This window comes from Glycine max, chromosome 12 (assembly GCF_000004515.6).
Source record: "Glycine max cultivar Williams 82 chromosome 12, Glycine_max_v4.0, whole genome shotgun sequence".
Classification (NCBI taxonomy): domain Eukaryota; kingdom Viridiplantae; phylum Streptophyta; class Magnoliopsida; order Fabales; family Fabaceae; genus Glycine; species Glycine max.
In genome coordinates this window covers 38,993,708-39,007,704 of record NC_038248.2, presented here as the reverse complement: position 1 = coordinate 39,007,704, position 13,997 = coordinate 38,993,708, and the positions used below count along the sequence as shown (strand labels likewise).

General features: G+C 28.9%; 2 protein-coding genes across 2 annotated transcripts in view; both read right to left on the bottom strand.

The window, feature by feature from the left end:
• The window catches only part of LOC100818415 (organic cation/carnitine transporter 4), a 5,241-nt gene extending 2,057 nt beyond the window's left edge, over nucleotides 1-3,184 (bottom strand). The window contains exons 1-2 of the mRNA XM_041007621.1: nucleotides 2,626-3,184; nucleotides 1-160 (exon numbers count right to left, since the gene is read on the bottom strand). Of these exons, the coding sequence (XP_040863555.1) occupies nucleotides 1-160; nucleotides 2,626-3,040 (575 nt within the window). The 5' untranslated portion in view covers nucleotides 3,041-3,184. The remainder of the gene's footprint in view (nucleotides 161-2,625) is intronic.
• Nucleotides 3,185-7,432: 4,248 nt separating this feature from the next.
• Nucleotides 7,433-10,258, bottom strand: TPS16 (terpene synthase 16). The gene is made up of 6 exons (XM_014764774.2): nucleotides 10,023-10,258; nucleotides 9,505-9,877; nucleotides 9,152-9,370; nucleotides 8,898-9,039; nucleotides 8,553-8,798; nucleotides 7,433-7,981 (listed from the first exon to the last, which is right to left on the bottom strand). The coding sequence occupies exons 1-6, from the start codon at nucleotides 10,252-10,254 to the stop codon at nucleotides 7,679-7,681; spliced, it is 1,515 nt and encodes a 504-aa protein (XP_014620260.1). The 5' UTR covers nucleotides 10,255-10,258; the 3' UTR covers nucleotides 7,433-7,678.
• Between the last annotated feature and the right edge of the window lie 3,739 nt (nucleotides 10,259-13,997).

Genomic DNA, 13,997 nt, shown 5'->3' with positions numbered 1-13,997 from the left:
CCGCTGCTGAGGCCGGTGAGGAGGCGGAGGAGGACGTAGATCCAGTAGTTAGGGGACAGAGCTGTTAAGAAGCCAAAGATGGTGTTCATGGCACAAACCACTGTGAGAGAGCCTTTCCTTCCTAATGAGGAGTCTGAGAGGTGGCCAAATATTCCAGCACCTGAAATTACAATGTCAAAACAATAAATATATCGTGTTGTTATGTCCCATTAAAGGTATGAGGTGAAATAATGTCTAATTGTTTAGCAATTGGAACAGAGAATTGCAGTGTTGGGTTAATAATTATGTTCGCATCAAAGAGAAAATCTTGTGAAAGAAACATTTTGTCTTTGATGATAGGTGAGTTGTACTTGTGCTCGAGTTACTTAATTTCAGGTGGAAACAATTGCCAATTCTAGTTGTACTCTTGTACGTGAGTGATATTAACACTATTGCTGAATCTTGACATCTATTACACTAATGCATGCATCTTAAATTCTATTAGTTAAATAAGGTGAGACTAGCTTATTCCAGTACTAATGTTCATTGTTCAAGATTCCACTCATGCTTTTGCATATAGTATAAGCATAAATAATAACACACTAATTAATAAACAGAAATAAGATACATATTTTCGTTGGCATAACCACCTATAGGCTATAGATCGATGATAGACCGGATGATACTATGATTAATTAAATTCTTCGCACTTCCTTCTTTCTCTTCTTTTTTTTAATAATCAAATTCATCCCAAAAAATATGATGTGGTGACAAATTGTCCTTGACAAAAAGGAAATACAAATTTAATTTCTGAATGATAGTGGTGTCATTGAGTTTTTAAAATTATTTTATTATTAAGTTGTAATATTAAAAATTAATTTAATAATAAGTTATATTAGAGATAATCTATTATGAAGTTGTAATGTTAAAAATTAATTTAATAATAAGTTATATTAGAGATATTAAGTTGTAATGTTAAAAATTAATTTAATAATAAGTTATATTAGAGATATTAAGTTGTAATGTTAAATTTTTTATCATTTAAAAATCAATTTATGAAAGCCCTCACACTTTCAAGACCAATCTCACTGTTTATCTTTTTTTTTTCACTTCATATTATAAATAATATCTACATTCTCCAAATCATTATTCAAAAATATTTGTATCCCTCTCATGATACCACCCTCTACGAATTTCCAGCCTACAGCCCCACACTTAGATTATCTTTAGCTTTATTGATATATTTTTTTTTCTTTTTTTTTTGTAAAGCCGTCTACTGGCAGACAGGATGAGTACTGAATAACATTTTTATAACATTTTTTGTTACACACTTTATGCGTCTACATTAAAAAAAAAGACTTTATATAAAATATATATATCCAACTGAAGTGACATGTCAAAAAAGAAACAAAGAAAGGAAAACATAAACAAGCGGCACATGCAACTTAAAAGCTAGTTGTCATCCACTTGTGTTCTTGTTAAGCATGAACTCTTCCTAAACGACAAATTAGAAAAGCATAGGAAAATAAAAAAGTGAAATACATCTATCTAAGTGGGAAGCAAACAATATGAAAGGTCTGCTCTCATTCACACTTTTTTATTACTTCATCTCAACTTCGTAACTGACCTTTATTATTATATTTTTCCAAATCTTCACCACTCAGTCACGCCCATCTCCTCGCTCGTCATTTTATCGTTTACGTAACTATATTCAATTGCTCCAATTTTAAAAAATGCTCGTTCCCAAACAATAGCGTCCACAAGTCCAAAACAAAAACAAAACCATACACATTATTTATTTTATCATTCTCATATTTCGTGAACCATGCATAGCTTATATACTCTAATTTTGTTTTCACTAAAAAAGTTAATAGCTCGTCCAGGACAAACTTCAAGTTGCGAGCGATTATTCATCAAAAAAAAGTTGAAAGCGATTAATTATACGACAAAATGACGAGCGACTAGTCATTTTTCAGTATATTAAAAAAATTATAATCCACAAAATCATATCCTTCAACGTGGCCTTAACATTGAAGTTATGATACGAACATGTGAAAACCCAATTAATAAAAGAACTTATTAAGAGAAAAGTTTTAATGTTATTAATGCTCACTACTATACACAAAAACAATATTATACGAAAAATTTAAAGAGATAATGAACAAATTACATATAATTTTAAAAATAATAAATATGTTTTTGTTCTCTAAATTAATTTGAAATAATGTTATAGTTTTAATTCTTAATTATAAAAATTTAATAGTACGTTTTTGTTCTTATATTTGCTAAAACTCATATCATTTCAGCTCCTCACTACAGACTAAAATAAAACCGCTTGTTTTTAACAAAAACAAAGAAACTAAAAACATATTAAATATTTTAAGAGATAAAATCATATTTTACCTTTCTAAAATGCCACTAATTACCTGAAACGCTGTAATTAATCCATTTTTATCAAAATCCGGAGGATACTCGTAAGAAAAAAAAACATTTTTATCACTAAATTTGGTCACTGTTTCATTAATTTTCTGTATAATGTTGTTCATTAAAAATTTTAATATAAAAAAAATTATAAACAACTGAACATTATGCAGAAGAAAGACATGTGTAGAATGAAGAATCTAGAAGATAAGAAAGGAAACTAACCAATCATGCAGCCAGCGAAGAAAACTGCCTGAACCAATCCGACCTTAAACTTATTTCCGCAAATCAAACTCCAATCGGACACGGTGGAGCCACCGCGGCCGCCGACCCACTCCCACGACTCCGGCGAGAGGCCGCAGACACCGCCGCCTCCGCTGTCGTCGCAGACGGAGCCGGAGACGCATCTCCAGTCCGGTTCGCGGTCCGCGAAGATCATGACCATGGTGTGGAAGGCCTCGAGAGCCCACGCGAGGCTGGTGAGGATGAAGTGCTTGAGCTGCCACCGGCCGAACTCGCCACAGTGCTTCCGCAGCATGTCGTCGATGCAGAGCTTCTCCGTCGGCGGCTTCTTCTTCGGCGGAAGCAACGGCGAGCGGAGGTTGTCGATATCGTCGGAGGGGAATGTGGTTGCGGCCATTGTTAATATTTCAGTTTCGAATTCAGCAGCGCTTTGGGGCGTTCTCTATGTTTTGTTTGGTGTTGTGCGTTATATACTCCTCCTCCTCCTGCTACTGCTGTTTCTTTGCTGGCACTAATAATAATATAAGGTCGGATATCACGTGGTCACTGAATGTAGACTCCTTTATCTAACTACTAATGGCATCTTTAACCGTTTAACCGGATTCATACATGGAATTCAATTTATGTCATCTTAATTTTAACTATTAATTCAATTAATTTGTTATTAATAAATTTTTTAACTCATAATATTTTATTTCTCTTTTTTATATTTAATATAAAGTTAAATAACTCATGAGGGATAATTATTTATATAAGTAATTTTTTAAATTTTAAATAATTTAAAATAACATTTAACATACTAAAATATATTTTTTTGTTAAACAAGTCTCCTTACAACTGACATAAGAAAGATAAGAATCACTCCAATCCAAAGGATTAAACAAAATAATGTATATTTTAACTCATTAGTACACCAATTGTCATAAGTATCACTCGAAAATTTGATTGTCGAATTCACATCACTTTATTCATATTTGAGTTGGTGTATATCCCAATTTTTAAACAAGAGAAGAATAAAAGAGGTAAGGAATTATAGATGTAAAATTTAAATATAGCATGTGATAAGAAGGATAAGAAACATTTAAAATAGAAGATAAAGAGAGATAAGAGATAAGATAAAAATATAAATAGAAAAAAGATTTAAAGATAAAAAAAGTAGAAGATAATATAGATAAGAGATTTTAAGGTAAAAGATAAGAAAAGTAGAAGATAAAAATAGTTAAAGATAAATTCACAATTTTAAATATGTTGGAACCTATGTAACTTTAATGATTTTTCTCTATCTAATTTTATTCTAGTTTTCACACACATCTACTATTTACCATGATACTTTATCTTTACCTTTAGTTTCCCGCATGAATAGTCTAATTTATTTATTTTCTCTCTCAATTCCTTTGAAAAGATAAAATAGTAAATCACATTACGAATAAAGATGCATGAAATAGACTAAATAAACATCACTCTATTCCTATCAATTATTTCATTTAGATGCCCTTTTTCATTTCTTAGAAAATAACCACTTTCCAATGCATTATCCCCTAAATAATACATAAGTATGAGTAATTAGACCATACTCAATAACAATAAAACATAGAAAATAACAATACAAACTGGAATTGCATTAAATAGATAATAGGTAAAAACTACATTACAAGAGTTTAGACCCTCAGACTCCTAACAATGGGGTTTAATCTCTCATAGTCATGAGAGACTTTACATTTTAGGAGCTTATGTGGATAGCAAAAGGGAAGAGATGGATAAATGAAAGAGAATGACTAAAGAATGAGGATTTTCCCTATTAGAGATAATCAGTGAAGTCTCAGTGTGTCTTTCTCATTTGCTTCTTACTCATTTTATAGGCTAAGGTAGCTTAAATTTCATGCCACCTCGCACTAAACACACTTTTTTGGGGCTTAACGGGTATTATGGTGTGATCACGCATTGAGCGTGACGACTTCTAGGTTTAGCGAGTATGACAGTGACCACCCACTTAGCATAGGATGCACACTAAGCGCACCTTTGAGCTTATTCGCGCTAAGCTTGAGCTAGCCGCTAAGCGAGGAGGTGTAATAGGCCCGTCCTGTCCGCTAAGCGAGGAGCTATCTCAATTTCCAACTTTTTCTTCAAGTTTTTACATCAAATTTTGCTTGCTCCAAAGCACATGTAATTTCTTTCTTTTGAATCCTGTTGTTAAAAAATTATAATAATATTAAAATCTTCATTATTTCATGAAAAATAACAATAAAATAGAGAAATTCTAATCATTCTTAACAAAAATTGACTATCAATTAAACTTATATTTCACAATTATCAGTTCACGCTCAGATTTCCTACTAGCTAGTTTAAAAAATATTCTTAGTTTAGTTCTTACATTCAAGAGTTTCATGAGTACTCAGGAAATAAAAATATACTATTCTTTAACACATTTATATTTTTATTTATTAGTTAAATTTATCAAAAATTATAACAATAGAAGAGAGAAATATTAAATATTATGTAAAATCTATAGAAATTTGTAATTTTTTAATAAATTTTAATTAATAATAGAAAGTATATTTAAAAGAATATGTTGTTAGTATTTCTCTTTTATACTATTTAAATTGAGTTTCATTTTTTATTTATTTTATTGATAAAAAAATTATTGTTGATATATGTTTTAAAATAATTGTTTTAAAAGTTACCAAATTTATTATACGCAACAATTTATGATTCTATGATAACATTATAAAATATATATTATTATTATATTATAGGTGTGAAATATCTCCTAAATTTTATGTATGTTTGAGAGACCATTTGAACTTCAATGTACATTTGTCAAAGTTAAGAAATATTTACAAATATGTGTTACTAACCCGTCCTAAGATTAAGAAATCAAAACAATAAATATTTAATGAAAATAATATGAGAGCGCATTTTTTGTATTCTCATAAAAACTTTTTCCATTTTCCTTTCTTAACCAGAACCCTTAGATATACCAGTTAACATTGCCTTTACAAATTGGTGCTACCAAGCTTTCAATGAAAAAAGAAATATACTCTTTAATGATGACTAAATTCTATTCAAAATTTTGATTGATCACTAAAAGTATATTTTAATCACATTTTTTCATCAGTAAACACTCAAAATAGATACTTAACTTAAGAAATTTGATTTTAATTTCACTAGAACTATACTACTTTTTTAAAAACCCTTTACTCAATGCATATACTATTTAAAATGTATATTGACAATATTTTGAAATTTTTAATTATATTTTAAATTAATTATTAAAATATATACAATTTTATTAATTTATTAATTAATATTCTAACAAGGAATTTTAAAATTATTTCTTATTAAAGAAATTAATTCATCGTTGGTTGCAGTTTAAATTTGAATTACATTACTAATCTGGATAATCAATGTTAAAGTATATAGCCAAATATATTTAATATGATTTATTAAATATTTGTAATTAATTCAAAGATAATATATATATATATATATATATATATAGTATATTCATTTTAATTATTCTCTTAGTGAGTATTCTACCTATATATATTTGTGTATATCACTAAATACGTAGATCAATGTGATATTTATTTAATTTAATTAAAGATTTTGGGTTCAAATGTTAAGTATGTCATCCAGTTTACGTTAAATACTTAAAAAAATTATCATTTATAAAAAAAATTTAATTTAAATAAAATTATCTCCAGTGAAAAAAATGTGTGGTTTAAGAAAAATATTGCGCTAGACTGAGTCATTGACGATAGTAATAAGTCATAACACGTGGAAGACAAGTCTTCAGTTCATCTGCTCCACTTTTTTCTTTTTTCCATAATAGGATACGATTAAGACAAAATTAATAACACTAAAATGATTAGGATATGATTACTTTAAATATATGTTTTATTTCGAATAAAAAATTAAAAATTGTTTTGTGATTAATGTTGATTTTTAGTGTTAGTTTCTACTTAAATTTTGATTTTAATTGAAAAATATAATAAAAAGTACTTGCAGGTAAGTTTTGAGATCTATGACTTTTGAGTTTGAATATTTAAATTTTTCTAATAGTCCGGTTTTATTAAAATTGTATAACTTTGGAGTGCCAAACCTATATTTCTTTACTTAATAATTAATAAATTATTATGAGGTTTATGTATGTATGTTGATAGATGTTAGGCCTTTACTTGCAAAAAATGTTTGAAGAATCATGTTTCTTTTATTCCACAAATCTAAATCTAAGTTACTGGGTTTCCTCAATGTTTATATAAAAAATAAATTTGGGACAAAAAAAGCACATCAAATTTAAATCTTGTGGATAGAAAAACATTAATAGAATGTGACATCCTACTAAAGATTATAGAAAGATTTTCCCAATAAATATTAGTCATGAGTAAAATTGATGAATACTTTGCATTTATAACATGACAACCAAAAATATATTTATCAACTAGATATTTTTGAATGATCATATAACCTTGACCTTTTTAATACTTTGGTTGAAATTATCAATCTTCTTTTGGGTAAGAAAACAAGAAAACCTAAGAGAGAGAAATCCTAGTAGAGCTCATTGCATTCTCACCATCACACATTAATTATTAAGGATGTTTTGTGATTGAACAAAATGTTATTATTGACGGTGTAGTGGTGATTGGTTGTGACTTTGCACGTAATGACAACTCCGAGCGAGTAGTTTGGTGGCTTGGGGTGAAAATTAGGAAATGTTACGAACTAAATTATTATAACCTACAAATAAACAAACTAAAATACAAACAAAAACATAGGCAAATGGCGTGGATAGATATACATTCTTACATTGGTAATTAAGCAAATGACAACATAGAGACACTACTACAAATAACAGTGTTTGTCACAACTCACACATTGAGAGTTTCATGTAGAATGAATCAACTTTCAAACCACCAATTTACTCTTATACTTATATTTATGCTAGTTTTTATGTCACACTATGGTAGTACATCTTAAAGCTATATATAGCAGGATATATGATGTATTACTTATTTATTCGTGAAATTGATTTTTCTTAATGTTCATTGATGCGCACGGGATCCAAAAGCAGTGAAGAGATGTAATCCTTCAGTAAATCCGCATTTGTGAATTTATCCTGATGATTTTCATATGTAACTTCTGCTACACGTGCATAATTAACTACAATTTCAAGCACAGACTTTGGGATATCATTTAATTTGAGGCACTCTTCATTTATAACCTTCCAATAATCTTCAACGTCCTTGCGAATGAAGTTATAAGCCTCTGATTGCGAAATATTGTATTGCTTCATGCAACATTCCACAGCTGAGGCAACATGAACTCGTTGCTGCTCAAACTATTGCTCAAAGCAAATCCAAAAAGTTTAATTAGGGATGTAATAATTATCAACATTTATTAATTAAGGTTATATTGATGTCTTCATGGGGTTCGAAGGCCACAAATTCAGGTTTCATTAGCTAAGTTTGGCTAAACTCAATGTGGAACATTTATATAAGGCTCAGATTTATGGGTCTTCTCCTCACTTATATGGTGCTCAACCTTTCCACTTCTACTCGATGTGGGACTTCACCTCACACTTATAACCCAACATTATATACAATAGTTTGGAAATCAAACTAGCAGTTGGAAGGGTGCAAGCATTCGTTTATCATATCTTTTTGTTATGGTCTCTTGTTATAGGAAATTAACATGGTGTCTTTAAGTACCTTGCTAAATGTGTTCCTTAGTGTTTGGTTGTACAAACGGTACTCCATTTTGTAAAGTAACCAAGGCACAGGTAGTGCTTTTGGTTACACTAATTTTCATGAAAAACCTTTGGCTTATCCATAAAATATCTATTAAGCCAGATAAATGTGAAGATGTATGTCAAATCAAGTTTCAATTTTCAACTAGAAATGAATTGGTACCTTATGCGATGATGTGTCATTCAAGAGCCTGCCAATAATTGATACAGCTTCAACGATCTTTAGATCATTGAAAAACCAATCAAACACATCCTTTGTTGTAAATTCTCCGAGTCCAATTAAGGATATCATTAAAGGAATGAAAGCAGCAGTTAAGATGCCATTAACTTTATACTCATCATATGTTGGAACGAAACCCTCTTGGCACCATTTTGCTTCAACCATGTAACCTTTTACTAATTCACAAATCTGCAAGTAAAATAACCAATATAGTGATAAAATAAACTAAATTAATCATCTAAAGAAGTATTCAAGTAAAAAAAAAAATAGAAACAGAAATAATCGTACAGCTTGTGTAAAACGCGGAACCACAAAGCTTGATTTTCCACTCTCAGATGTCTCCAACTTTATTTCTTCACACAGCTCTAGAATTGTTTCGAAAACTACTTTCATGCATTGTGGAAGGGATTCAATGGGACTAATATCCCATCTGAAGGGGAAAAAAGAGCCAAAAAAAAAAACTTATAGTCAACCATGCTATTTTTAAAGTCATTTTCCTATTGAACATATAATATAAGGAATAACTTGTAAAGCACATTAACCTTTGAATTGCTTCTGTGAAGAGTTCAAGTTCTTGAATAGTGCCATAAGCATCGTAAGTATCATCTAGAATAGCGGCAAGAGCCATCAATTTTCCAACAAACATTCTTGCTTTGTTGTATTCAGGCTGGCTGGAAAATGCTAATGCCCAAAGATAGCCCTCAACTAACCTATCTCTAGCATAAGGCACCTTTTTCACAATATTTAATTTTTTCCACCACCTATGAAAAAGAAAATATATTACACCTTTAAAAAATTAAATATGATTCGTTCTTTATTATATAATTTTTTATAATGATATTATATTACAATAAATCATAACAGAAAGAAAAAAGAATAACCGTAAGGAACTTACTTGGTTATAATGCCAATCTCTTTTTGATGCATTTTTTGAAGAATATTTAAATCTACTCTCGCAAAGGTTAGCAGAGTTTTGTTATGAGAAGGATCTTCTTCATAGAGAGTCATGTGATACCTTGCCTCGAACTTAGGTAAACTCTTGTTAAAAGGTTGTCTTAAGCAATGATTGATTTGTGTAGCAATAGATGGGCTCAGTTTGTCCGCCAAGGACTTAAGTTGAGTATTTGCAAAGTCACATGCTTCTTCTAGTATAGCATCTTTGTGAGTTCTTAAATGTGCAGCTTCATACAAACTGCACAACCCTTGAATATCATTGGCAAGTGTTTCATTGAACTTTCCTTGATCATTTTTGAATTTGTTAAATACATCTGCATAATTAATTAATTAAGTACACGCACCTATATATAACAGATCACAATTATTTAATGGATTTTGAGTTTTAACATATAACTTTAGTGGCGAAGTATATTTTTTTTTCTTATCTAAACATCAATGATAAATTTCTATACGTACTTGATGAAATTTGATATCCTTGTTGCCTGAGCAAACGAAAGAGTAGAGCGAGAAAGTGATGATTGCTATCTTCACTGATGATAATGGTGTTATTTTTGGTAAAAGTGTTGTGAATTTGTTCCAATGTTTCGTTAATCTCTTCTTGGAAATGATAGGATATCCCGAAACGTTGGATTGAGTCAATGAAGTTTAATTTTTGCATGATATTTTGATTTGACGATTGAAACATCATTTTCACCTCCTCTTTTAGTATATCAGCTTGTTGCTTCACATTTTCACTGACTTCCTGTAAATATAGTTCCATTTAGTTAATCGTTTACAGAGCATCTAATAAATTTTGAATTCACATTCGTAACTATTGCGAATAAATAAATTGTATGAGAATACATTTTTCCTTTGTCGCTTCTATGAAAATATGTACTTATTCATTGCTATCTCAAGTAATTAAGCTTAATCAGTTGAGTTGTGATATATAAAATATAAATAAGTGAATTTGACACCCCCGCCCCCAATAATGTATTTTTGTCCATTTCTCATTCGCTTAGTCGACTTGTAAAACCCATTAATTATAAGTCTCTCCTGAGACAAAAAGGAAGATACTTATCTAAAATATAAAAATGATTGTGCTAAATTCGGTTTAAGGAGATATCTTATCTGTACTTCAAAACAATAATATAATTTTTTACATTTTTTAATCTTTGTTAGCTAAAAAAAAATTAATGAGTATGTTTTAAAACATTTTTATTTTATTATTTAAAAAATGAACACTTCAAAAAATATTAAAAGTACGTGCAAAGATTTTTATTAGTCTAAAAAGTAATTAGAAAAAATATTGGTGTTTAGAGATTTTCTCTCAAAATTGATCTTTCTGCTGTGTGATGCAAGGTTCGTGTTGGAAGTGTTAGTTGCAAATTTCCAAATTAACATTAATTCAAGTGATTTTGAGATATATTCCTTCTATTATAAAATAACAGATGTTTAAGATTTTCACATTTAAGAAAAACAAGTATTTCAAGATAATAGTATTTTTTTAGGGGCATTTTACTAAAAATATTATTATTCTTTTCTTAATCTCATTAAATGCATTATATATATCTTTCCAGACATCAATATTTATTAAAAAAATTGAAATTGATGTTTTAATGCATAAGTTAATATGATATATATATATATATATATATATATATATATATATATATATATATATATATATATATATATATAATGCTAAAATATTAGATGAAGGGAGTAATATTAACGAGGGAAAATTTGTATTTGTTGATACGTGCATGATGATAAATTTTTTTTAAAAATGAGATAACTCTTGAAATTATAAAAAGTAATTAATTGGTAATTATCCCAAAATGTCTTTAGAAGTAATTTATTACTACTATAAAAAGAGTCTTAATATCACCCCAAGTGGAAGGGGCTCATATAAAGGGAGAAGATTTTCAAATTGTGTGTGTTCTAAGCCCTAAAGGACACAAGAAACTAAGAAAATTATATATTACCATGCTAAGAAAGAAGAAGAAACATATATTAACAAAAATGTCAACAAAATTTAATTTACATTATATAAAAGCTTGATTGAACATATATCACTTCTGTTCTCTTGTTTTATGAACACTCCATTCCACAATTAATTTGATCTCTATCATGTTTGTAAAGGGAGAAGTACAACGCTTGAAAGAGCAAGAAAAAAAAAGTGCACAGGTTTTGATGGTATTTTTTTTAAAATAAATTGCGATTCTTGTTTTTTTTTCTTGTTTAATATTTTAAATGATACAATTTTATTTTTGCAAATAAAATGTTATTTTTATAATTTTATTCAATGCTTATCTCCCTTATGGTTGAACTTATTGTCTTGTTCCTATCTCTATATACTATACACGATGAGTTTCTTGCTTGGAATTAGACTAATCCGAAGGATGTGGCAGTTTTTACATCTGAAAGTGCTTTCATAATAATAATAAGTCATATCTATTTCAAACTATAGGGGTGTATACCTTAGATTCAGAAGCATATTGAAGGAAAGTATCTCCCCACATGCTAGGAGCATATCTTGTAATAGGTCGCTTGATGTCAAATACTGCATGTTGAGTTGAAGCAAGTGTTGAAGCTGGAAGGGACATCTTCTGCGCGCTTTTACAAAGTGCTTAACTTGAAATGGAAAGGTTAAAGATTATTGATGAAACACACAAACATCTAGCTAGATATTTATAGGGGTCAGGTTAAAGTTTATCAATACTTTTAATTTTTCTTTATCTATTTTTTTTATTACATTATAGATCTTATTATATTTATAATTTTTCTCTTTTTCTACTCTCTTTATATATTAAATAATATGTCTCTCAACCATTAATTTTTCTTTATAAACATTTACATACAAACCTTCGTACAATTAAGATTTATCAAGAGTTCAGAGAAGATTTATTGTCAGAGTATAATAATTCAAGATCATGCCAGCGTACTCTCAGAAGTTTTCTTTTCATCACGTGCCAAATAGTTATTTAATAATTAAAAAAACTGTAATATAATTTACAGCAAATACTATATTTACACGCTTCATACTATAAAGGAACAAGATATACACTTTTTTTTTCATCTTCTCCTATTTCTTCCCACACAAATAAGTCACAAATTTGAATACACGTCAAATTTTAATTCTAGAAAACTTTGCTATGTATGCATATTACTCATCACTATCAAGACAAGCCAGCATATCTCCAAACATTAATGGTCCACATTTCTTAAATTACAACAATTTATATCGGAAAATATGATAGTCCCTAATCCCATTTAAAGCAAGGAACACTCATATGCAGTCTACTGGCTAGCCTAGGAACATAATTTTACTTTCAACTATTATATGAATATGTTTCCCACCTTACATGGTATTAAGCAACACTTTCTCTGTTATGCCAATATTTTTTCTGTGTCCTTATTCTTTCCCCCAAAAGCAAATGAAAAAGGCTGAAAGGGAATAAGGGACTCTAAGAGTGTGAAAGGCATGCCGCTAGCTACTCCATATCGGGTGGAAATGTGGAATGAAAAATTATGATGAAGGATTTTGCCTAATTCTGTTCGACTCTAGTATTGGACATGAACTTCATGGTTTGAATCATTTTTAATACATCTACTTTTATTGGTGAGCCAAAAGGAACTAATAATCGGAGCACTGCTTTGCAACAAAACTTTATTGTTTCTTTGTGTTGAGAAAACCAAGGAAAATTAAACACTCAAAAGATCTTTAACAATAAATCACTAACAATAATATAAGTGAATTTAATATCATACTTTAATTCAAAATCAGATTTTAAATTTATATGTCTTCTTCACTTATATGTTACTTAATTTATCTATTTTTACCTAATGTGAGATTTCATTTTACTAATAATTTAGAATCAAATAATCAACTAGTCCTATTCATTAACAGTTCTTTGTTAATAACAATATTGTTTACTTTCTTTTGATCCATCATGTCATGTACTATATGCTTGATTTCAACATTTGAATTAATGTTCATCTTGGGCTAGCTACATGCTAGACTATAATCAAATTGTTTGTGCCTTGCTTACCTAGTGTTCTCACTAGACTATAATCACATTTCGTTTTTATTTTATTCTATACTATATTTGTTCTTTTGTTTTAGAGTAACTTTCTTTGTAAAAATATTGATGTGTTTCTTAAATAACGGAAAACTAAAGCCAGTTTTTTAGAAGTCAGAATCAAAATTTTGATATTTCAAAAAATATATTACCTTCGTCCATAATTATAACATCATTTTAAAAATTTATTTGTATCTTTTTGTAAGATTACTTTTTAATTTTTATATACTTTAATTATTTTTTTCTACATATGTTTAGTTAACTAATGAATTAGATTACAGAAAAATTAAATTCATAAGTTGAGATAAATAGCATGACTGAATTTACAATTAAAACTATATATAATATAAGAATCAGTCTGTTAGTA